This window comes from Cibotium barometz, chromosome 23 (assembly GCF_041138505.1).
Source record: "Cibotium barometz isolate CiBa-2024 chromosome 23, ASM4113850v1, whole genome shotgun sequence".
Classification (NCBI taxonomy): domain Eukaryota; kingdom Viridiplantae; phylum Streptophyta; class Polypodiopsida; order Cyatheales; family Cibotiaceae; genus Cibotium; species Cibotium barometz.
The window spans coordinates 54,616,185-54,642,375 of NC_141068.1; the positions used below are offsets into that span (position 1 = coordinate 54,616,185).

The following is a 26,191-nucleotide window of genomic DNA, read 5'->3' on the forward strand; positions in this document are numbered from 1 at the left end:
CCGTTGCCCGAGAACCTATCTGGCTCTCACAGGACTGCCATCCCCTCTGGCTTTGTGGAACACCACCAACAAATCTCCTGGGAGCTCTTCCCAATTCTGTGTTCCTTGCCTTGGGCTTCGTATCCGTGTACTTTCTTGTACCTTGGACCAGTACACTACCATATGGGACTGAATCAGTGTTTAGCATTGCTGAGCCTGATGCTCTGATACCAATGCCCTACTCTAAGGACCCTAAGGATCCAATCCCTAAAGAACTGAATGACTAACACAATGTGCCTTTGGTGCTATTTATAGTTTCTTGACTCAAAGCTGGGTTGGCCGATTGCTGTCAGACCAGCCGACTGGCCCTGGACCCTCCATAAACCTTGGTTGGGCTGTGCCTCTCCATGACTGGAAACGCATGATGCAGCTGACGCTTTTTGGTACAGCCGACACCATGTTCCTTGCAATCAACTGAATTCCCTAAGTTCTCCAAGTCTTGCTCCAAGTCCATCCTACTGTCTCATCTGCACCTTGTGCTCCAAATCCTAGCCTTATCTGGCTCTTATGCGCTTTTTCTGGTTGCCTTCCTCTAGACTAGCCTTGAGAATATACATGAGCATGTTATGCACATGACAACTTGTCAGCTACAAATATATACCGTGTATTGTTACAAGTTTGGAGATCTTTGGATTTCGATCTAGACTTGGATTTGGACTTGGATTTGGACTTGGACTTGGATTTGGATTTGGACTTGGATTTGGATTTGGACTTGGATTTGGATTTGGACTTGGATCTGGATTTAGACTTGGATTTGGATATTGGATCTGGTACTAGCCTGGTGAGAGATTCTTGTGGGTCATCCTTGCGGTGTGCTCATCATCACAGATCTCGTGTCTCAACATCGACATCGACTTGGATATTCTACATCGGCATATTTGTATGCTTTTGTATTCATTGTTGTATTGATCGTGGCCATTGTGTCCGTAGATTATTCCTGAAAGGCGGGGCTTGGTCCCCGCTCGGTGTTGTGTTCTATGCAAAGTTCCTTGAACCCTTCTCTCTCTCCCTCTCTCTATCTCCTCTCTCTATATTTATATCTCTTGGATACGTGGTGGAATCTGTCACGGCACACCCCATTGAGCTTATAGTGGTATTAGATCAAGATTTCTCTTGAAGAAACTTTCCTGGGGTGACAGAGCCATGTCGAGAGAAGAGGAAACCAAGGACCTAATGAAGGGAACAATTATGAGGCCGACCTAGGACTTCAGGGTGGGAACCAAGCCTGCAAACTTTAAAGCAGACGTGCAAAAGGAATGGGATGAGGTAAAGCAAAAAGTCAGTGAGAATGTGGCAATTTACCTTAACAACTTTTCAGTCGTATCATTAAAGTTCACTTCTTATACTCCCATTTCATCACTAATGCAAATGTATAAGTTTGTGAATGGATTGTAACCTAAGCAATACTCTAGTGTAATGATGTCGTCGGTGACCTGGTCTTGCCATGGAAGGATGAAGTTCGAGCCAATACCAAGGCACTCTGGTTGTCGGTAAGAATATGGATCGGATAATTCGAGAGTACTTCAAGATTGCTCAACATCTAGAACAACCATAACACGTACACACCTGTGCCATTGCAAACCTTAGCATGAACAACATAATCCTTGTTTAGGATAGCAGTTAAGGCTTAGCATTAAGCAACATCATCAGCATTAGCATCAACATCAAGGCATGTCATGATGCTTAAAAACCTAACAAGAATATTCAAAAATTTTATCATCATCATCATCATCAGCATGTTAAGCATCATGGAGGGCATGGGAACTCAGTCGGTAGCCATAATTAGGCTCTCAGATAGTAGTCGGCAGCCAGCAGGGTACCCTAGCAGGCAGGCGGTGAGCAACATTCAGTTGACCAGCAGTGTGGGCAAGCATTGAAGTCAGCACAACATTTAATATAACATTTTATGAATATATTTTGTCCAGAAGAGGTAGCAGGGATGTGGACCGGCCATCAACTTCAGCATATATATAAGCATCAAGTCATCATTTGCATTCATTCATTCATCATTATTCACCTTTTGTTGAAGTTAGAAGTAGACATTAGCATGTAGAAGGCCAGAGGTCACCCCTATGGGGTAGGCCAAGGGCCTTGAAGATGTAAAGTCATTCAATCACCTTTTTGTACCATAATACAAATATAACCCTGATACCAGCTCTCTCTCTCTCTCTCTTCTCTCCTCTGTCTTAATCATGTTTATTTAGCATCTTGTTCTTAATCAGGCTAAGGGCTGTGGATCAGCACAACAAGGCTTCTGTGCATGCAACATTGGTATTAGAGCATTCAGGCTCAGCCGCTAAGCATAGTCCCAAGGAGGTGCACAGATCCATAGCTAGTGTAGCATATGGAGTGGTTTGCAACAACAGGCAAAGCTGGAGGAAAGCTGTAAATATTTGGCCCTCCTAGCTCTATTTTACATGATGAAACCCATGCCTAGACACTAGACAGGTGGAAGAAGACATGGGGGTAGGGTCCATAAGGTTTGATTAAGAAAAAGCACAAGTTTTGATCAAAAAGCAAGAAGCAAAAAGTCAAAACTAGGTTGACCGCGAGCCAGGGGCACCACTGGCAAGAGGAGACTGAGCCGGACCAAAAAGCTAAAAGTTGCTTTTCCAAAAAGTAGCTCTAGGGATCAAAGTTGTAAGCTCCAACCACATTCTGTAACATAGGATTAGATTAGCAATTTAGATTCCATATGCAAGCTATTTGTTTTCAACTCCAAAAAAGTAATACTTACCCTTACAAGGTGCTTCCTCGAATGGAGGCCGATAGCAGGGATGTGGACTGGCCAACAACTTCAGCATTTATATAAGCATCAAGTCATCATTTGCATTCACTCTTTCATCATTATTCACCTTTTGCAGAAGTTAGAAGTCAGCATTAGCATGTAGAAGGCCAGAAGTCGCCCCTACGGGGTAGACCAAGGGCCTTGAAGATGTACAATCATTCGGTCACCTTTTTGTACCATAATACAAATAACCCTACACCAAATAGCAAGAGGGCGGGTCGAGGTGGTGAGCTCTTATGTTTACCTTGGCATCACATTTACTAGCTCAGCTGGACGCTTCTCCATGGCTCCGGCAGTCCGAGACAGAGTGACTCGGGGGTATGCAGCTCTTGCTGGCCTTGAGTGTCAGTGTCATCAGGCACATTTTCAGGAACCCCGCACGAAGGGGTGGCTCTTTGATACATTAGTGACACCAGCCTTGATGTATGCAGCAGCGGTTTGGGCACCAGGGCTTGCAGCCTCCACATGGGTACAGCTGGAGAGACCACAGATCTTGATGCTCTCGAGGATGATACGCAGCAAACCATCCGTCCCGCACGACATTGTTCGAGCTGAGTTTGCTGCACTACCTATGGCAGTGGAGGCATTGTTCCAGACGATCTCCTTTATATATAGGATGAGGGAGATGCCCATGGAGAGATTATCCCGCCGAGCTTTTGAGGCATCCAGACAGCTGGCCGAGGCTGGACACACTGGATCTTGGTATGCACAGATGCTACAGTGGTTCTCACATCATGGTATAGACATTGAGCGGTTGCCACCTTTTCAGTATGATCAGTCTGCTCCACGGGGTTACCTCTCTCTCAATGAGAGGAACAGAGTGATGAGACAGGACATATGGCAGCACTACATACAGGAGACATGGACAGCACCAGAGAGCCCACTACCACCGAAGATGCTGTATTACAGAGACCACTTTATGAGCATCTCAGGGGATGGGTTTATACATCGACCGCGGTACATGGATGTATACATGCCACACAGCTCTCGCGTTGCTATTGGACAGCTACGAGTCTCATCACATCAGCTAGGGATAGAGGCTGGGAGAGCGGCACGGGTTCCTAGAGCTGAGCGGATATGCAGATTGTGCTGCGAGGAGGTGGAGACTGAGGATCACTTTGTATGTAGATGTAGAGCCCACCAAGGGGTCAAAGATAGATATGCAGGATTGTTTGAGGAGCACTCTTCACTACATCAGTTGATGGAGGCCTCGGACCAGCGACAGCTTGGCAGACTACTACTAGAGCTTCATAGTTCTCGAGAGAGACTCCTCCAGACACCCGCTCCCACTAGGGGTGGGAGAAGTCCCAGCTCACAGATTTCTTCCAGAGAGCTATGCCAGTGCCAGCTGATGTACCACGTGGGGTGACCGCACAGAGAGCAGAGGAATTGAAAGCCAGGAGGAGACCTAGACAGACTGGACATAGAGCACCGCGACTCCGTCACCGAGAGATAGCAGCTATCCGAATGAGACACCAGATGGAGACACAGGAGAGGCTAGCTCGCTTTCATTCAGACTTAGGGTACATGTTCATGCCATTCGTAACCTCAGCATCGGCGATGTATGATATCTTATATCCCTCTTATGGCACTGGATGGAGTTAGACATAGATCTGCATAGCATGCTTGTACTACCCCTTTAGCATATAGAGATGCATCTTGCCTTAGCACTCCATCCACATCCCCACCCCCCTTATATTGTTTGTATATGGGCTCCACCGATCCATGATGATTCACAGTTGTATCCAGACACATGCACACTTTTTCTTTTGTTTCTTTTCTTCCGATGACCGGAAGAACACAGTTGTATTATTTTTTGTCTCATAGGCCGACTTTGGCCTCTCGTAGACGTTAATATATCTTTCTTTCTTTCTTTCTTTCTTTCTCTCTCACAACACAACTCACCACCATACTCCACACATCCGCCACACAGCTTCTTGCATCTGCACGCGGCGGTCTACCGCCAAGCCACCTTGCGGTTCCATGCCCCAGAATTGTTGGTATGATGACGAATGTCAGGCCACACGCTCCCGTCTTAAGCATGAGGTACGGATTGGGCAAATCACGAAGCGTCAAGCGCAACGGATTTCTCAATGGCTCGCCCAACGCAAGAAACGGGAGTTCTATGCTCGGAAAGAGGATGAGTTATACCGACTTTTCTTAGGGCCGAACTGCAAAGAGGCATGGAGGAAACTCCAAGAACATCGCCCTCCCACACCTATCACCTGCTTGGACACATGGCACTCCTATGCATGCCTCCTCTATTATATCCCCCATAAGCCACCCCTACCCCCACCACGAGACCCCCGCCCCACCACCTCCACCTTCTTCACAAAGAGCATGGTCCTCAAGGCCATTCGTAGACTACGCAATGGGCGAGCCCAAGTTCATGAGGGAGTCATTGCCGAGTACATCTTGCATGCCCATGATACCCTAGCGCCCCTACTAGCCTACATGTTCAATAGAGCCCTTTGTGAAGGATTTCCACCCTCTTGGTCCACCAACACCATCACCCCCATCCTCAAAGCCGGAGATCCACTTGATCCTAATAACTACAGGACAATCATGATTGGCCACACATTGGCCAAACTCTATGGATCAATGCTCGAGGCAGAGCTCAATTCATTTGCAGAGAGCCAGGGATGCAGAGCCTCGGGACAGGTTGGCTTCCGGAGGAGCTACTCTACCCTTGACCACATCTTCACCCTCCGTGCCATCATCGAGGAGGGTAGAGCACGACACCAGAGGATTTACTGCTGCACCCCGAGCCCACCTCTTACACTGTCTACCGGAGATCGGAGTCCCATTTGACATGGTTTGGAGCATCATCGCCCTCTATGAGTTTGTCACCGGACGAGTGAGAGCCCTAGGAGGTACATCACAGGAGATTTCCAGCACTATTGGGGTGAAACAAGGCTGCCCTCTATCACCCACTCTTTTCGGCCTTTACATTGATGAGATCTCGAGCTTCATTGATGGATTAGGCGGGGCTGGTCCCACATTGGTAGGCATATTGATCCCCATACTACTTTATGTAGATGACATCGTCCTCCTCAGACTCAGCCAAAGGGCTTCAGAGACAGTTGGATGCCTTACATGACTTTTGCACTCAGCGGGACCTCTCTGTTTACCTTGGTAAAACCAAGGTAATGGTCTTCAATACCTCTCGCCCCGTCACATCCAGATTGAGCTTCACATATAGAGCGGATCTTGTGGAGATTGTCTCGTCCTATGTCTACCTTGGTGTCACTTTCAGTGGCCCACGCTTTACCATGCTTCCCGCAGCACATGCCAGAGTGACGTGGGGATATGCAGCCTTGTGCTTCCTGGCAGCCCAGGACGAAGGGCTGGCTTTTTGACACCCTCGTCACACCAGCCTTGATGTATGGAGCAGCTTTCTGGGGGCCAAATTTATCCGATGAGGATTGGTAGCGAGTTGAGAGGCCCCAAGTCATGATCTTCTCGCGTATGATCCGCAGCAAACCATCAGTCCCACACCAAATGATCCAGGCAGAGTTTGCTGCAGCCCCGATGGTAGTGGAGGCACTCTTCAAGACAGTCACATACCTCCATCGCATCAGTCACATGGATCCCCACAGGTACCCGAGGCTTGCCCTGGAGTCCTCCAGATAGCTAGCACTTGAGGGGCACTCTGGAGTATGGTATGCACTAGTTTCCACTTGGTTCTCAGTATATGGGCTCTGCATGGACCGCCTACCCCCCCTTCAATACAGTTTGGACTCCCCTTTTTTCTAGCTGTCTCACGAGGATACCAACCGGGTTATCCGGTCAGATCTTCTTAGCCTCTAGACACATTGCACATGGATCACACCTCCGGAGCTCCCCATGAAGATGCACTTTTACAGAGACCACTTCCTCACACTCACTGAGAATGGATTCATCCAGCAGTCAGGCTACTTGAGTGTTCACATGTCCCATGCCATGCGGATTGTGATTGGCCAAATACGGGTTTCTTCCCACCACCTCAGAGTGGAGACATGTAGAGTTGAGCGTGTCTTTAGAGCCGGGAAGCTCGTACGGACACCCAGAGAGGAGAGGATCTGCCGACTATGCCACACAGAGGTTGAGATGGAGGAGCATTACATATGCCGTTGCCCAGTATACTATGAGATCCGCGGGAGGTGTCTATTTTGTGAGGGATTCGGTCCACTCTCCAAGATCATTGACTTCCAGGACCAGCGTTGCCTGGGCCTCTTCTTGCTTGAGCTCCGCAGACACAGGGACACCTTCTTGAGACACAGGTCCCAGCCACCCCGCCCCCTCCCTCGGCAGCCAACCATCACTAGTTTCTTGTGGACCCTCCACGAGCTGCTCTGGACCTACCTCGCCTGAGAGGAGTTACCTCGGACCGAGCCTTTGCACTCCAGTGTGCCTGACGCCCTCGATGCCCCCGTCGGCCACGATCACCTCATCAGCTCCAGATCCAGGACATGCTCCGCCGCCATCGAGCTACCTTTCCATGTGGCATAGCTGAGGGAGACCTTTCGGCCATACTCGTCAGCCCCATGCTTGACATTTTGGAGAGTGGTATACCATCTACTCGGAGCTGATGTTGCTCCCATGTTTTTATGTTCTTAGTATTCCATGACGAGTTTCCATGGACAGTTTTGTATTACCCCAGTGAGATAGCTATATTTATGTTTTCTTTCTGTTTTATTTTCCATTCCATGATGAGATATGCCATGGCCACGCCACCACAGGAAGATCCGGGCCATCATCTCCCCAGCTCAGTTTTACCTCCTTGCTCAGTTTTACCTCCTTGATATGAGAGCTCTCTGCTCATGTACCTAGATCAGATTTTAAAGTTCTAGATTTTTGTTATCTTTCTTTATTACTATTTTGTACCCAAGATTATGGACCTAATGGATATGATGTAACCTTTTGGTCTCATAGGTCATTTTGGCCTTTTGAAGACGTTAATACAACTCTCTCTCTCTCTCTCTCTCTCTCTCTCTCTCTCTTCGATTCTCTCTGCGCTTCCTTCTCTCTCTCTCCCACCCGCCTTCTCTCTCTTCGCCCCCTTTCTCTGCGCTCCCTTCTCTCTCTCCCACCTGCTCTCTCTCTTCGCCCCCTTTCTCTTCGCTTCTCTCTCTGCGCTCCCTTCTCTCTCTCCCACCCGCTTTGCTTCTCGCTCGCTTCTCTCTCTGCGCTCCCTTCTCTCTCCTTTTGAAGGACATGAACTTGATACTTATACATATCTAATCACATTAAGCACATGGTGATTTTACCATTGTAACATGTAACTCTCATGAGTCATGAGAGCTTTGAAGTTAGTTTCTTTTTGATCCCACATGCACTTTTCTTTAACCGATACCCCGAAGTGGATTGTAACCAAAGATGTATTCTGATCTGTCCTATAGGTCAGCTTTGGCCTCGACAGGACGTTAATATATCTTTCTTTCTTTCTTTCTTTCTCTCCCACCCGCTTTACTTCTCTCTCGCTTTCTCTCTCTTTGCCCCCTTTCTCATCGCTTCTCTCTTTGCACTCCCTTCTCTCTCCCCCAACTGCTTCGCTTCTCTCTGCCCACCCGCCTTCTCTCTCTTTGCCCTCTTTCTCTTCGCTTCTCTCTCTGCGCTCCCTTCTGTAATATGCGGAAGCTTCAGAGAAAGATCGGTAACTTCAAAACTCAGAATTCAGCACTCTTTTCGCGATGGAAATTAACGCACAAACTGAAAGGAGAAGTGCAGAAAATAGAGAGAGAGAGGGAGAGGTGGAGAGGACACAGTATTGGGTCCCAATTACCCTCTGTAGGGCCCCCACCACGGATGGTGTATTTGCTTTATTAGAATGATGAGAAATTTGAAAGAAAATACAGCAATCTTGGACCTTTTCTTGGCTGGGAATACCCTGCCCTTGACCTGAATCCTTCACCCCTGTGCGTTAGCAAGCCCTTGGCTGTCTTGGCCCCTTGGATTGCTTGAGCACTTGGTGAATGATGAGATGAATCATTGGGATTATGGCCTCCACTATTTATACTTCTCATCAGGAGCAGTCGGCTGGTTCACTTTACCTCCACGACTGGATTTAATAATATTAAATGCTGAAAATGCCTTGCTTTCACACTGGACTGTCCTGGCTGCCCCTGTGGGCTGCTGTCCAGTCCAGCGCAGGCTGCTGGGCAGGGCGTGGGCATTGGCCGCCTGCAGTCCTAGGCTGCCCTATGGCTAGCCAATTGGCTGGGCTGGCCCAAGAGCCAGTCGGCTGCTTGGCCAAGCCCTCTTGGGCTGGCCAACAGCCTGCCCAGCCCCTCCTTGGGCTGGCCGACAGCCTGCCCAGCCCTTCCTTGGGCTGATGGGCATGTCCTGGGGCTGCTCGGCCCCATTTTTGGGTGGCCCATAGCCTTCCCTGTGTCCACAACTGCTGCATACCTACATCTACACAGCTGTCTGATATCTGGTGGCAGACCAAACATACAGAACAACTGACATTATTCCAGAGGGAGACTCACAGCGCGGACTGGCACTGTTTCATGTGCAGGACAGTGCACACCTGACCTTGGACTCATGTGCAGGACAATGCACACCTGACCTCGGACGACTGAGATGGATCCTTGGCTGACTCGTCCCGGATTGGGCTCACATGGGACCAGTTCACCATCCCAGGTCCTGCACCTTCTGTACAGAAATGTCTACGTGGCATCCAAGTGTGGGATGCACGTGACATCCCCTTCTGCTTAACTTGACGGAAGTTGCATAGCCTCCAAATAATCCGTCAATAACGCCGGATAGTCTTCGAAGAACTCTTTGTCGAGCCATACCGCTTCATGAGTTCCTCGGTCCTGAAACTTTGTGAGGAACTGTCGTAGTCTTCGGCCTGAGCCATGCTTGAAACGGTGCAGAAGGATTTGTTTTGGAACCATTACTTCTGCTTCATCCACAATGTTTGGTTCCGCTTCGTCTTTGACCTCTGAAGGGGGTGGACTTGCATATGGCTTTAACCAACTGACATGAAATACATCGTGTATAGTCCAACTCGGAGGTAGCTTTAACTGCATAGACATCTCATTAATCTTTTTCCGGATGGGAAAAGGTCCGAAGCTCCTGAAAGACAACTTTGGGCATCGCTTGCCCACCTGTTTCAGTCTTTGCTTCATTATCCGAAGATAAACCCAATCTCCTTCCGAAAACTTCATATCCCTTCAGTCTTTATTGGCCTGTCGAGTATAGGCCTCTTGTGCTTTAGCCAATCTGTCCTTTACTGACTCTACAATCTCTTGGTAAGACTCCGTCACTCTGTTCGCCTCCGGTACTGAAGACGAAGTCCTGGTTAACAACGACTGGAAAGGTCTTCCAAACACTGCCTCATATGGAGTCCTGCCAATAGCTGAAGAAAAAGAGTCATTCAAAACAGCTTGAACTAAAGGCAAAAACGATTCCCACTTACCTTGTTGATCGTGGACATAACACTTCAGCACATCAAAGGCCAACTGGTTGTATATCTCTGTCTGGTCGTCTGTCTGTGGGTGGAATGCACTGGAAAAATTCAGCTTAGTACCAAAATTATCAAACAATGCCCTCCAAAATGACTGTTAAACTTGGCATCTCGGTCTGACACTATGGTCCTAGGAATTCCGCCAATCGGGTATCAATGCTGAATGAATAGCTGGGCAACATCCTCGGCAGTCACATTGGCCCTGCAAGGAATAAGCATAACAAATTTGCTAAACCTATCAACAATAGTTAAGCACTGCGTGTTACGCTTACTCGGACTGGGACAGATTTGTGACAAAGTCCATCGAAATGTCCTGGAAAGGACCCTCAGGAATTGGCAAGGGCTGTAACAACCCTATCTTCTTTCCACGAGGAGCTTTCACCTTTTGACAAATGTCACAGCGTTGTACATATGTAAACACATCACCTCATCTTTGGCCAATAGTATTGCCGTTCTAATTTCTCCAGAGTCGAATTCATGTCCCTATGACCACCTGTAATGGCGTCATGGACATCATGGAGAAGAGCTGCCCGGAATGACTTCATGACACATAGTCGGCCTTTGTAGCAAAGCCAACCATTGCGTATCAGAAAATGGCATGGTCCTGTGGCATCCAATGCCTGTTCCCACTGAGTATCGAATTCCTCGGAATCCGCGTACGTGTGCTTCATGTCCTCTAGTCCTGTACCAACAAGGTCAAGTCTAGTGGTCTGAATCGTAGACACTTGTCCCTTCTTGCTCAAAGCATCGGCCACTAGATTGGCCTTTCCTGGAAGGTACTCAATCATACCACCAAACTGCTGGAATATCTGACTCCAGCGGTGTTGTCGATCACTCCACTGTGCACTTGGCATCGTCTGAATCCAGCGCAATGCTTGATGTTCAGTGCGAACCTTGAAGTCACGGCCATACAGGAAATGTTTCCAATGTTTCAAGGCTTGTATAACTGCTAGGAGTTCACGATCATAGACTGAGTAGTTCTTCTCGGCGGGCAGTAACTTACGAGACATGTAAGCTACTGGATGACCATTCTGTTGCAATACACCTCCGATTGCGATGTTACTCGCATCGGTGATCACTTGAAATGGTTCGTCTCACGAGGCAAGGGCTAAACAAGGCGCTTCTGACAAAGCCACCTTGAGGTTCTGGAATGCCTCCAACGCTCATGGAGTCATTCGAATCTTTTGCCTTCTTGTTTTCACTCCCTTTAGCAAATCAGTGAGATCTGCCGAGACATCAGAAAACTTGTCGATGTGGGTGGAATATGCCTGGCATATACCCACAAATGATCTAATGTCATAAGCTGTCTGAGGTACTTCCCAGTTAACAATCTCGGCCACTTTAGCCGGATCAAGTCGAATGCCTTCAGCACTAATTATATATCCCAAGTAATGCACCTGGAACAGATAAAATTCTGACTTCTTTTCATTGACGTAGAGCTCGTTGCTTTCCAGCAACTTAAGGACTTTCTCCACATCAATGTCATGCTGCTCAACTGTAGCTGAAAATATGAGTATGTCGTCCAGAAATATGAACACACACTTTCCAATCGAATCCCGGAAAATACGCATCATCATGTGGTTAAATGTAGCTGGGGTGCACACTGTGTGCCTTTCCTGACTGCTCGCTTAGCCTGCAAGTGGCTTATGAGCGGAAAGTTCGGAATTCCTGGCTCACACTTAATGGTCACCGGGGTGTTTGACACATTCCGATTGATCTGGAACGTGTGCTTGTCCCACTTGACATCAGGAAGAAACTTGTGAAACCACTGGATACCCAAAATTATGTCTGCTCCTACAAGAGGGGCAACCATAAAGTCACGCACAAACTAACTTAGCACCTAGAGCTTCATACTTGACGCTTGTTGTCATACCTGTGCTAAAACCCTCAACCTGTTTGTCCACCGAAGTCACCTCGAAACGGGCACGCCTAGTGGCCTGTTCCGTGACCACATCCTCCGTGCTGCCGCTATCAAACAAGACAACGATTCTCTGGCCACCTATGTAGCCAAAGGACTTGAGCAATTCGTTGCGCTCATACTCTTGGTCATGGACGCCCTTTTGCTTATCTTCGAGCTCCCGGCTAATAATTGCTTCAACTGAAGCACCGGGGTTTGAAGAACTAGGGTTAGCCGCTGGGGTCTGTGTGGGAGCTGAGCTCACCACGGAAGCTGTGGAGGCGGCGGTGGCCTTTGGAGGCTTCTTCGGACAATCCCAAGAAGTATGTCCTTTTGTATGACAAAAGAAACATCTACCCTCCTCCTTGTATTGAGAAAGCTCCTCAGCACTCAACTTGCCACCTTTCTTGCTTGCCTCCGCTTTGTGGTCTGGAGTAAGCTTAGACGCATTGTTCGAGTTCTTGGAGCCAGAGGCTCCCGGGCTCTGTCCTGGGGAAGACCCCGTTTGGTTCTGGCTTTTGTCTCCCGAGGCGTTAGCCCTGGGAAGTCTTGGGCTTGCCACCATTGTGTTTCATTTCTGCACTCTGCGCAAGCGAGAGTGCGTCCTCAAAGGTGGCTGGCCTAAACATACACACCTCCCATTGGATTTGCGTGTCCAGGCCATACAAAAACTGTCCTTTCTTGTCCGTATCAGATAAGCCTGATTGCAGACATAAAGTCGAAATTTTATTGGCAAACTGAAGGACTGGTTGCGCGTTCTGATGCGCTCCCCTGAACTCGTCTTCGAGTCGCTCAAGGTAGTGGGGCGGTAGGAACCGCTGCTTAAGGTCGCGGATGAACTCGTCCCACACATAAGCTGCCGTACCTGCTCTGGTGTGGGCATGAGTCCACTGAGTCCACCAAGGAATGGCCTCAACTTCCTAGTACCAACTAGCTAAGATCACTCTGTCAGTATCTGTTTTCCTCACTGCGGCAAAGTAACCTTCACCCCTTTGCGTTAGCAAGCCCTTGGCTGTCTTGGCCCCTTGTATTGCTGGTGAATGATGAGATGAATCATTGGGATTATGGCCTCCACTATTTATACTTCTCATCAGGAGCAGTCGGCTGGTTCACTTTCACACTGGACTGTCCTGGCTGCCCCTGTGGGCTGCTGTCCAGTCCAGCGCAGGCTGCTGGGCAGCGCGTGGGCACTGGCCGCCTGCAGTCCTAGGCTGCCCTATGGCTAGCCAACTGGCTGGGTTGGCCCAAGAGCCAGTCGGCTGCTTGGCCAAGCCCTCTTGGGCTGGCCGACATCCTGCCCAGCCCTTCCTTGGGCTGGTGGGCATGTCCTGGGGCTGCTCGGCCCCATTTTTGGGTGGCCCTTAGCCTTCCCTGTGTCCACAACTGCTGCATACCTACATCTACACAGCTGTCTGATATCTGGTGGCAGACCAAACATACAGAACAACTGACATCATTCCAGAGGGAGACTCACAGCGCGGACTGGCACTGTTTCATGTGCAGGACAGTGCACACCTGACCTTGGACTCATGTGCAGGACAATGCACACCTGACCTCGGACGACTGAGATGGATCGCTGGCTAACTCGTCCCGGATTGGGCTCACATGGGACCAATTCACCATCCCAGGTCCTGCACCTTCTGTACAGAAATGTCTACGTGGCATCCAAGTGCGGGATGCACGTGACACCTTCCCTCTCTCCCACCTGCCTCGCCGCTTCTCTCTCTGTGCTCCCTTCTCTCTCTCCCAATTCGAAGAAGGAGAGATTCAACTATCCCTCAATGATGAGCTGAATACACTTAAGAGTGCAATTGAAGACCCTCCAAGAACAAGAGGAGAAGAAGGCAAACGAGGCAACCACATGGGCCGAGGTGATTAAGAAGACACAGAAACAAGTGGAAGAAGCAGGCAGCTGGATTGAGGTTGCCAAGAAGCAACGGAACCCACCATCATCCCCAAACATCATCAATGACACACTTGAAGAGGAGAAAAGAAGGAAGATTAGGGCATTGAATGTGAGAGTGGTGGGATGGAAGGAAGGAGCCTCGCCGAAAGAGGACGCCATAGCACTATGCAGAAAGCTGGAAATCGCTGATACCCCCTTCGTCGAGGCATGGAGCCCTTCATAAATAAAAGCAAAGAAAGATTTTGCCCTTCATATGAAATAATTGATTACCCTTCAAGAGGTTTGATGGTACAAGTGATGTATATGTCAAGAAAACAGCTAATTATCAAAAAAAAATTACAGCAGGATAGCGGCCAGCCACTTCACCCAAGAATGCATAAACTATGCATGGGTTCAAAAGGAGGGGTTCAATAAGCCAGAAATTTTACAATAACTAAAGTTTTACAAGGGCGATTTAAATTGTTAAGGCTCAGTGGTTTCAACCTTCTGTATGTCAAGAAAGTGGCACTAGCTCACTTTGCTCTCATGTTCACAGAAAACATTGGCAAAGACACCACCAAGGAACGCGCACTCATCCTCAAGTTTGCGGGGTTGGAGGCGAGGCAAGTATTCCTTACCAAAAGGCGGGCACTAAAAGGAGAAAAGACTTGCCTCGAAGACAATCTCACACTAGCACAGGTGGCACACAGGAGGGAATGCATGCCACGCATCTTGGATGCACGGAAGGCAGGGAAATGGGCAGTGTATAGAGATGGGAGGGTGATCATCACCGAGCGACGTGCCCAATGACGGTGCGAGACGTATGAGACCAAGCTAGAGATTGCGATTTGGAACTGCAATGGCGCCTTGAGGACAGATGCAGGTCTGTTCGAGGAGACATTTAGAGAGAGAGACTTGGTCTTATACCCAGAGACTCATCAGTGCCAGGGGAGTCGGCTTCCAAAGGTGAGAGGATATAGATGGGAGTTTGTTCACCGCCCACACCCACGCAGAGTAGGGGGTACCCGGGGGTCGGGAGGGGTGGCTTTATTATGCAGGGAGGAGCTTCAACATGTGATACAGGTGGTCGGACAGGATGAGGCCGCACGGTTTTTGTGGGTGAGGATCCAAACAGAGAGGGCCCGAGACATCTACCTTGCAGTGTGTTACTTTGCACCCTCCAATTCTAAATATGCCACCCATGGAGAGTCCCCGTACCTGCCCCTTTATGGTAACATTATGAAGTTTTCCAGTCTAGGGGACATCCTCTTGGCTGGAGACTTCAATGCCCGCACCACAGGTGCACAGGTACCCTTCTTTGAGACAGATGATCCCATGCACCAAGAGATTGACACGATGGGTACAGATCTGGAGCGGACATCACAGGATACAGCAACCCGCACAGACTATGGAGAGTATCTCTTAGCCCTCGGCGGGGCTCAAGGCTAGCCATTTATAATGGCCTGGCTAGATGGCCTAGATCCAACTCCTTCACCTTCTACCCCTTCGGACATGGAGCTAGTACAGTGGACTACCTAATGGGATCCCTCTCTTTGATGCCACTCATTTCGGAGTTTACCATCTCTCCTCGCCCCATCGACGTTGCAGCTGACCATGCATACCTGGCCTTCTCACTCACATGTTGATACACCATGCAACCACCTGCTTTGCCCCATCACCGTCCGAGATACCACTTCACCAGAGAGACCTCTTTCATCTATTCTGATCACGTCTACTGCATCCTCTCCGACCTCGACCCCCACATCCCACTTGATGAGCTTACTACACATCTCAGCCACCCTCCATACGTCCGCTGCAGCCGCCTTCCCACACTCCAGAGCCACCCCTACACCAAGAGGGACTGTCCCACAGAATAGTTGGTACGACGAGGAATGTCGTGATACCCGAGCCCGTCTACATCGGGAGATTGCACCACTCACCAGCAGGTGCGAGTGATCTTTCGACGTCTCACACGGAGAAAGAAGAGAGCCTACCTAGCAAGGCTTGAGCAGGAGATATACCAACTATTTCTTGGAAGGGACTGTAAGGAGGCCTGGAGGATCTTCCAGGATCATCGCCTTCCAACTCCGATTACTTCACCCAGCACCTAGCACATCTATGCCACCTCTCTCTACCATGTCCCCGAGCAACCACCTCCCCCACATCCACCCGAACCTCGTCCCCCACACTCTTCCTTCTTTCACCTTAGCGTGGTGAGAGATGCTATTGACAGGATGCAGACTGGGAGAGCACATGATCATGATGGACTCCTCACTGAGCATTTCTCCCATGCTAGAGACATGCTAGCCCCTTTACTGGTTCACATGTTTAACAGGGCTTTATGTGAAGGCTTCCTCGTCAGCTGGTCATCGAATACTATTGTACCTATCTTGAAAGCAGGTGACCCCATGGACCCGAACAACTATAGGACTATCATGATTGGTCACACCTTGGCCAAGATTTATGGTTCGATTTTGGAGCATGAGCCTAGTGGACGGTCCAAGGAGCAGAGACTCAGAGCACCGGGGCAGGCAGGCTTCGGGAGAGGGCACTCCACACTAGATCATATCTTTACACTACGGGGGATCATTGAGGAGGGGAGAGCTCACGGACAATGGATATACTGCTACTTTGTGGATTTCCGCAAAGCTTTTGACACTGTCCCACGGGCCAGACCGATCAAGAGACTGCAGGATATGGGAGTGCTAGCAGAGATGTTGTGGGGGATCATTACACTCTATGAGTCAGTCTCACAGGCAGAGTACGGGCTCTAGGAGGTGACTCAGAGATCATACACAACACTATTGGGGTGAAGCAGGGCTGCCCCTTGTCTCCTACTCTATTTGGTCTATACATTGACGAGATCTCGGATTACATAGACAGACAAGGAGGACCAGGAGCACATTTGGCAGGAGCCTTGATACCGATCCTCTTGTATGCAGATAATATTGTTCTTATTTCTGATTCACTAGAGGGGTTGCAGAGGCCTTTGGATGCATTACGGGCCTTTTGCGAGGACCAGGACCTTACTGTGAACCTTGGAAAGACCAAGGTCATGATCTTTAACACCTCTTCACAGTGGATAACTAGATCTGCAGTACAGTTTACATACAGTGGAGAACCTATGGAGTATGTTACCTCATATTTATACCTTGGTATCACTTTTGTTGGACCTCAGTTCTCAATGCGGAAGGCGGCCGACGCTAGATTGACGAGGGGATATGCAGCCCTTTGGCTCGCTAGAGAGGCAATGCTCACAGATACAATTTCAGGAGCCGAGGACGAAGCTTTGGCTATTTGATACTCTAGTTACACCTGCACTACTGTATGGTGCCCCCATCTGGGGTCCTAGCTTATACCACAGGAGGAGAGGGAACAGGGTTATCAGGAAGGACATTGTCAGACTGGATACTCAGAGGACATGGAGTTCACCTGGTCGTCCACCGGGGACAAAGATGGCCTTCTACAGAAATAACCTCCTATGCCTGCCAGAGGATGGGTTCATCATCCATCCTTGCTACATGGACATACACCTATCCTTTGGGGTGAGATAAGAGATCGGCCAGATCTGCACCTCGTCCCACCAGCTAAGAGTGGAGATTGGTAGATATGGGCCTAGGGTGGCCACACTAGAAGACATGATATGCCAGCTCTGTCACACAGAGCCCGAGATAGAGGACCATTACATATGCTGATGCCCGGTGTACTATGAGATTCGGGGAGGTTCCACTGCCTCTTCCGAGCTGGGTTCGGACCACTTTCTAGGATCACGGACTTCCTGGATCAGAGATGCCTGGGACTTTTTCTACTAGAACTCCGTAGACACAAGGAGTCCTTAGTGAGATCCAGATCAGCTGTACTTGCTCGAGGACCAGCACAGAGAGCTCTCATTGACTTCTTCCATACCAGCACTCCGAGGGCCGATCCACCCATCATACCCAGACCACAGGCTAGTGTAGGAGCTCGGTCGAGAGGTGTGACACTCGACAGAGCCATTGAGTTATGCAGAGCTCGACGCCCCAGACCCCATGGCCCTCGCCCACGGCCACGCCACCACAGGAAGATCCGGGCCATCATCTCCCATCATCGCAGGACCTTCTCGCGCCAGCTCAGTTTTACCACCTTGAGCACCATGTTACAGCAGCCCATGAGGGATGTATTAGGGTGATATGAGAGCTCTTTGCTCATGTACCTAGATCAAATTTTAAAGTTCTAGATTTTTGTTATCTTTCTTGATTACTATTTTGTACCCAGGATTATGTACCTCATGGATATGATGTAACCTTTTGGTCTCATAGGTCATTTTGGCCTTTTGAAGACGTTAATACAACTTTCTTCTTTCTTTCTTTCTCATACCCTGACAGATTTCTTCGGCACCAGCACCAGCACCAGCAACCCAGCCCACACACCTCCTGATACCTCCTCCATTGGGCCATTAGGGCACCGACCACGCTCCTAGGGAGTCACCAGTGATAGAGCAGTTATCTTATGTCGTGCTTGTCGGCCACGCCCACCAGGATCCCGACCATGGCATCCTCACCATCGCCAGATCAGAGCCATTATTGCTCGGCATCGGAGGCGCCTACCTCGCTTCTACGACCTCTCCATTCTAGACAGCCCCATGGCGGAGATACTTGATCTAAGGAGAGGGCAACACTTCACCTGATCAGCATACATGGATCTACCTGATATACATTTTTTAGTATTTTCCAGTATTTTCTACTCAGTATCATCTCGGAGTCTTACAGTTCTGTTCTTTTAACTGTAGGACAATCAGTTTATTGTACTTTTTAGTCTCATTTAGTTGTTCTCTTTGATGAGACACCAACTTTAGATGTACTCTCAGTTTTGGTCTCATAGGCCACTATGGCCTCTTAGGGACGTTAATATATCATTTCATTTCTCTCTCTCTTAGTCATGCCTATTCAGCATCTTGTTCTTAATCAGGCATAGGACTGTGGATCAGTATAGCAAGGCTTCCATGCATGCAACATGAACCTCTGAGCCAAGCATGATAAGCCTCTGCGCCATGCTAGTGTTGAGCCTTTGAGCATGTTGAGGCCAAGCTCACTAGCCTCTGAGCCAAGCTTACCAACCTCCCTACGCCCGCAACTGGGAACACGCTAAGTTTGGACCAAAGATGGAGCATGTGTATTCCTGACTATTGAAGGTTCCTCATCACATTCCCACCTTTGCTTTGAGGGGGGATTTGTTGGGTATTTGGGAGCGTCATGTGTGTGTATACCCTTGTTTGTGTGTACTGTTGATGTGTGTGAACCACCTCTTAGTGTATGTGTGTGTGTGTGTGTGTGTGTGAATGAACCTCCTCATAAGGCTAGATATTATGTGTGTGAGTGTGTAAGGAGTGATGTCGTAGGCTACACCATTTGTCATTGCTCTAATGAGTTTGACCGAGTCAAAAGATAAGGTTGTAACCAACAAAACGCATGTACTTGGTGTAACATTTGATAATCAATCAAATCATCATTGTACTGTGCAAGCACTGAGCATTGTCTTTCTCTCTTTAACTCCCTTCTCTGTGTGTGTGTGTGTACACACAATCACACCATGGACATCTTTGATCCACCGTAGATAGCTTCTCTTGTGTGCAGTTCTAATGCCAATATCATTGATGTACTATGATAATCTGGCAAGAACCCCAGTGATTGGGTGAGCCCCCAAAGTTTGTACACTTGAAATGTTCCTTGGTAGTAAAGATATCCAAGGGGGAGGGGGGGGGGTCGGTACCAGCATGGTGTCCATGTGGAAATCTCTATTTTTAGCTTAAATGTGGGATTTAGCCACGTTTAATGTTTAAATTCGCATGTGCCTAGTCCCCCGGGCTAGCTGCGTGCTCCACTTACAGACCAAGCGAGATATATGAAATTAGGGAGGTCTCCCCCATACAGTAATCATACCACAGATGGTATTTTGTATCTTATATTAGCGAGATGGATACTTTTATGTTTTGTATTGATAGGAGTATCTGTCAGAATACGCTGTGGAGGTGATGACTAGATCTGGGAACACAAGAGCAAAACGCAGTGCAGAAAATCACAGCACAAGAGTGTGAGAGATAGAGGCGTGTAACTCTGCTCTATATACACAAGAAGATCCCGGAAATAGAACTCCCCCACTATATTTCATAAATTTTCTAGAAAGTTATCAGGTCCAGCCCCGCCCACTACCTTATACAAAAACATATTGTGAGCTTTCTTACTTTGCAAGCTCACTGAAGATATATACAAAAACATGATCAGATTAGATCCAACAAAGCCATATAAACTTGGATATCTTTGAAAACTTCTAATACATGTGTAGAGCCATTAGCAAATGAAAATCAGGTTTGGGCCCCTAAGAAGTGGAGGACTAGCGGAGGTTTCAAGATTTCCAAACCACCATTTCTTCTTGGAACAATATGCAAGTTTGATTAGATACAAGGGTTATTTGTTGACCAAATATGGGGGGTTGGGGGCCATTTTATATGGCCCCATATACCCAGTCAGCCTGTGCTAAAGGCAGCCGACTGGTCTTGAAACTCCATGACCAGCATATGCAGCCAGTCGGCCAGCTGTGAGCAGTCGGCCATAACATAAATGGAGTCGTGGACCAGTGCCATCAGTCGGCCAGCTACTGGGTCCTCCTGCCATCTCAGGGCTGCCTCCCAAGCCACAGAAAAATGGAAAAAAATACGGAGAGTGGGGAAAAATGAGAAAACACCTCATAAGGGCGGGCACACCCACAACAAAGGCCCTGGTGTATAAAAATAGACAGGAGATACGTGATGGTGCTGAGCCTGCCACTGGTAATCAAAGACGAGTAAAATGCTGAGTACTGAGAGGGCAAGTGCGACAGCAACGTTATGGCCATGTCCTCTGACGATATCTCCTTCCCAACCTGAAGAACTTCCTGCTGAAGAGCCTGCAGCTTGTTAATATGCTCCCGCATCGTCGACGACTTTGCAGGGCTCATAACCCGCATCTGTACTTCCAAGGAAATCCTCTTCATGGGCGATACCCTATTGTAAAGAGAGGCCAAATGCTGCCATATACCTCTGGTCAGCGTCATATGCTTTACATGATTGATTACCTGCAGTGTGTAGTTGAGAAAGATAAACGAACGGACCCTGGCGTTGACACGATCCCACATCTGTGTCTGAGCCTCCCGGTCCTTTCGGATCGACGGTAACTCCCCTTCCTCTGCCTCTGGCCGTGGAACCCCGATGATGATGAAATCAGCAAGGTCGTAAGACTCCAGAACAGATTGCATCATAACCTTCCATATGTCGTAGTTGCTCCCGTCCAACTGACGGTCCACTGGGAACATGGGGAGTGTCGGGATCTTCACATGCCTCTCGGCCATCTCAAACAGATCTGCCATTGCGGGGATGTACTCTAAAAAGGGTGGGTGGGTGGGAACAAAGAAGAACTAACACTTGCAAGTGGTTGTCCAGCAAATCAGCCCGCCGTCCTCTTGCTTCTCCTCTTCCCGAACAGTCCCGTACGGTCCACCAATTAGCAACACAGCAGTCCCTCTCTTGCTCACACAAATCCCAAGAACTATCTAGAGCCTAGGCTCTGATACCATGTCAGAATACGCAGCGGAGATGATGACCAGATCTGGGAACACAAGAGCAAAACGCAGTGCAGAAAATCACAGCACAAGAGTGTGAGAGATAGAGGCGTGTAACTCTGCTCTATATACACAAGAAGATCCTGGAAATAGTACAAAATGGAATGGGGGGCTGGGGGCCATTTTATATGGCCCCATATACCCAGTTGGCCTGTGCTAAAGGCAGCCGACTGGTCCTGAAACTCCACGACCAGCATATGCAGCCAGTCGGCCAGTTGTGAGCAGTCGGCCATAACATAAATGGAGTCGTGGACCAGTGCCATCAGTCGGCCAGCTACTGGGTCCTCCTGCCATCTCAGGGCTGCCTCCCAAGCCACAGAAAAATGGGAAAGAATAGGGGAAAAATACGGAGAGTGGGGAAAAATGAGAAAACACCTCATAAGGGCGGGCACACCCACAACAAAGGCCCTGGTGTATAAAAATAGACAGGAGATGACTTCTAACAGTATCTTCCCTCCTTACATGAACATGATCACTATTGTATATGTAGCTAGCCATTTGATTTTCACTCTCTTTTCCATGATTCAATTACCTCGTGGACGACGGAACTATTGTAACACTTTTTGGTATCATAGATCCTTTGGGTCTTTTGTAGACATTTAATATAACTTTCTTTCTTTCTCCTCCCCCCCCCCCCCCCCCCCCCCACGGCGCGCGATCCCCCGAGATTCTTGTGTATTAGACTAGTATTTTTGGTGTGGGGTACTTGTTGAGAGGCTAATGTTTGATCTCAGCTGGATTACATGAGAAAGAAATACATATTTTCCAATGTGTGTCAGGCAAGGCCTATGAGACCAAAATAATACAATATGTAGACAATTTGTGATACACGATGTGATGGCATCCCCTAAAAATTATTACTAAATGAAAATCGAAATATGATCTTTGAGTGCAAATGTTACATGGTGAGTGTCGAGGATGTAGTGACTCCTGTCCAAGTACTCTGCAGCCAGGGCAGCAGGTTCACTGGACCTCATGCTTGAGGGGCTATTTGGTGAATAGTGCACGCGTCTGTGGAATCCTCGGTAGTGAACCCATGAAATGCAGTGGATCTCCGTGCATGTTGGCAGTTAAAATAAAGCTTACTAATCAAATAGTCTTTTTTTAATGACATGCAGGGATGGTGGTGCATGGTCATGATACTACCTTGCCAGTGACTATGGATGATATGCTTCTACATTGTCGAGCTGTGGCAAGAGGTGCAAGACGACCCCTTCTTGTTGGTGATCTTCCTTTTGGAAGCTATGAACGAAGCACTTCACAGGTTTGCAATCCCTCAACTTATTGTAAAGTTTAATCTCATCAAGGCTTACTTGCATATACCAACTTTTTCTGTTGATGTAACTATATTGGCCAGAAAGGCAACATTCGTTAAGTAGATCCTCCTGTATGTTTGGTGGATGACCTAACTTGGATTTATTGATGATGCTTTATTTGAAATTTACCATGGAACTTCCATTTGGGGTGCCCCCTCCCCTTTGATGTAGCCTCGTGCTGAGAGCGGCCAGCCATGGAGGGAGCTCCCCTTCACTGTTTTCAGTTCCTTTACTGTCAAGGACAGGGTTGTAACTTGTATTACACCTCCTGGTGGATTTTCTTTTAACTAATAGAAGGATCTTCTTTTGTGGAAAAAAACGTTCCATATTGGGTGGGATTGATGCTCAGCGGCTAGTAGTTATCAAACACTTTTTTTGACACCAAAACATTAGAGCATTCAACTCAGAGGGGGTAATACATTCCCAGGAATATGATGCAAGGTCATATAGAGGACATATGATGCGAGCTCACACTTTTCCTATGGTTGGTTATCCCCCTGCCCCACCCCGTTCTACCTTCAGGCTGCGTTTTTAGTCTCGCTAGAATAAAAGTTTTCGGCTTTGTTTTTCATGTTCTACGCAGGCTGTTGAAAGTGCAACTCAGATGCTTAAGGAGGGTGGGATGGATGCAGTGAAGCTTGAGGGAGGATATGGTTCCCGTGTAGCAGCTGCCAAAGCAATTGTTGAGGCTGGAATTGCTGTAATGGGGCATGTTGGATTAACTCCACAAGCAATAAGTGCCCTTGGCGGGTTCCGTCCACAAGGTCAAACATCTTCTGCTGCAATCACGGTAATTTGTTCTTGTGGTCTTTTCAGTAGTCTTTATAAATTCATCTCAATTTTTACTCACAGGTTTCTCTTGATATTTTAAGGTTCTTGAGAATGCACTAGCTTTGCAAGCATCCGGGTGTTTTAGTGTTGTCCTCGAGTGTCTTCCATCTGTAGTTGCAGCAGCCATTACGTCTGCCCTAAGCATTCCAACGATTGGCATCGGGGCAGGACCAAACTGTAGTGGCCAGGTATTCTCCTACATTCTGTCAAGTACTCTACTGCTCAATCACACTATATCACACAGCATCATTACTTGGCTCATAGAGCTTTCTACCTTGAATTTTGATTGTGTTTTGACTCCAAGGTCACTACCTTTAACCATGCTTCCAACTTAACAATTTGGCTCATAGAGCCTTCTACATTGTGTTTTGATTATATATCTTTTGACTCTAAGGTCACTACCTTTAACCACGCTTACAACTTAACAATTTAACAATGCATGCCATCACAATGATGATACTCAATTGCCTGTTCCATCGAGCAAAATGATCAGCATTTCATGTTTGTCTTGCAGGTTCTGGTCTACCATGATCTACTGCATCCACATCACTCAAAAGTAAACCTCATTATTAAATTATGATCTGCCTTTGAATAGAAGAATCAGGTGCAATTGTGCCACAGCCTGTCTACACCAGGCTAACATTGGGAAAATGGTAGATAGGAAATTAATCATTAAACCTTCTTGTTTACAGGTTACTCCCAAGTTTTGCAAACAATATGGGCAGATTGGAAGTGCCATCAACAATGCATTGATTGCGTACAAAGAGGATGTGTCATCTCATTCTTTTCCATCTCATGCCTTTTCGCCATACAAAATTGACCAGAAAGAGGTGGAGACTTTTCTCAAGGAGCTTGAGGGCAAAGGTTATTCTGAGGCGGCAGAAGCTGCTTGTGCTGTTTCCAAGCAGAACATAGAGTATGAGGAGCAAAGAAAAAAATAACTTAAGACTATGGTTTATGCATAAACACAATACTGGTACCAACCTATGAGGGTTCTTCCAAGGGTGCCTATTTTTGTTCATGCTCACTATCTTGTTCAGAAACCTTTTCCTGAGTTCTTTCACGGGAAGGACTTCAAATTGATCTTTTTGAGTTGCTATAGCTTTCCATCAACATTCAGTCCAATATATACCTATTGGGGTAAATTTTAATCCGTTGACTTGCTACACATTAGGAGATTTTGTACTCAAGATTCCCCATTGAGGAAAATTGGGATGTAGAACTGTGTCAGTTGACATTTACAACAAGTCTATGCAAGTGGCATTAAAAAGTTATATAAGGTGAATTTGGGCATGTTCTTGGATTCATCTAGGTATATATTTTTGTTGTATTAGCAGACATGCAAATTTCACATTGTGAAGTTTAAAGATAAAAAGAATTAACACAATATCAACAGGCCGCAACTTGGACCAAAACTTCACAATGTGATTTACATGTCTGCTAAGACAGAAAAATATATACCTTAACCAATCTAAGAATATGCCCAAATTCACATTACAAGAAAGTGCAAGTTATAACCTCATGGTATTCCATCCACAAGACAATATAACTATCAACTCCATTATGCATAGTATGGACTAGATACTAAGACATCCCCACTAACGTCATCAGTGCACAATAGTGGGTGTAGAACTTGGTATCAATATATGCTCCCAAACACACAAATCCCACATACACACACACACGCACATAAGAGCATACATTCATACTAAGGTCTGCATTCTGTGTCTCTCAAACTCCGCAGATGCAGGGTAGACTCAATCATAATGAAGCCTAGCACTAAGGGAATATAACAAATAGAAAGAATTATTACAACAAAAAAGATAGTTGATAGGGCGTATGCACCACTAACTTTAGTGGTGAGAATGTTCTATCAACTACCTTTTTGTTCTAATAATTCATTCTATTTGTTATAATTGTTAGGCATCATTATGATTGAGTTTGTCCTCCATCTTTGGAGTTTGAGAGAAACTCATTATGCATGTCCTCCATCTTTGGAGTTTGAGAGAAACTCATTATGCAGACCTTCGTATAAATATATACTCTTATGTGTGTGTGTGTGGGGGGGGGGGGTGCAGGAGCATATATTGATACCAAGTTCTACACCCACTATTGGGCACTGATGACATTAGTGGGGATATTGTAGTATCGAGTCGATACTATGCATAATGGAGTTGATGGTTATATTGTAGTGTGGATGGAATACCATGAGGGTATAACTTGCACTTTCTTGTAACGTGAATTTGGGCATGTTCTTGGATTCATCTAGGTAAAATTTTTTGCCATATTAGCATACATGCGAATTTCACATTGTGAAGTTTTTGTCCAAGTTTTGGCTAGTTGATATTGT

The 26,191-nt window shown here is 47.5% G+C and overlaps 1 protein-coding gene across 1 annotated transcript in view; it reads left to right on the plus strand.

Moving 5' to 3' along the window:
• Positions 1–24,995, plus strand: part of LOC147626105 (3-methyl-2-oxobutanoate hydroxymethyltransferase 1, mitochondrial-like) — a 45,383-nt gene extending 20,388 nt beyond the window's left edge. The window contains exons 2-6 of the mRNA XM_086817668.1: positions 22,813–22,958; positions 23,594–23,800; positions 23,883–24,029; positions 24,356–24,397; positions 24,534–24,995. Of these exons, the coding sequence (XP_086673794.1) occupies positions 22,813–22,958; positions 23,594–23,800; positions 23,883–24,029; positions 24,356–24,397; positions 24,534–24,782 (791 nt within the window). The 3' untranslated portion in view covers positions 24,783–24,995. The remainder of the gene's footprint in view (positions 1–22,812; positions 22,959–23,593; positions 23,801–23,882; positions 24,030–24,355; positions 24,398–24,533) is intronic.
• The last annotated feature ends 1,196 nt before the right edge of the window (positions 24,996–26,191 follow it).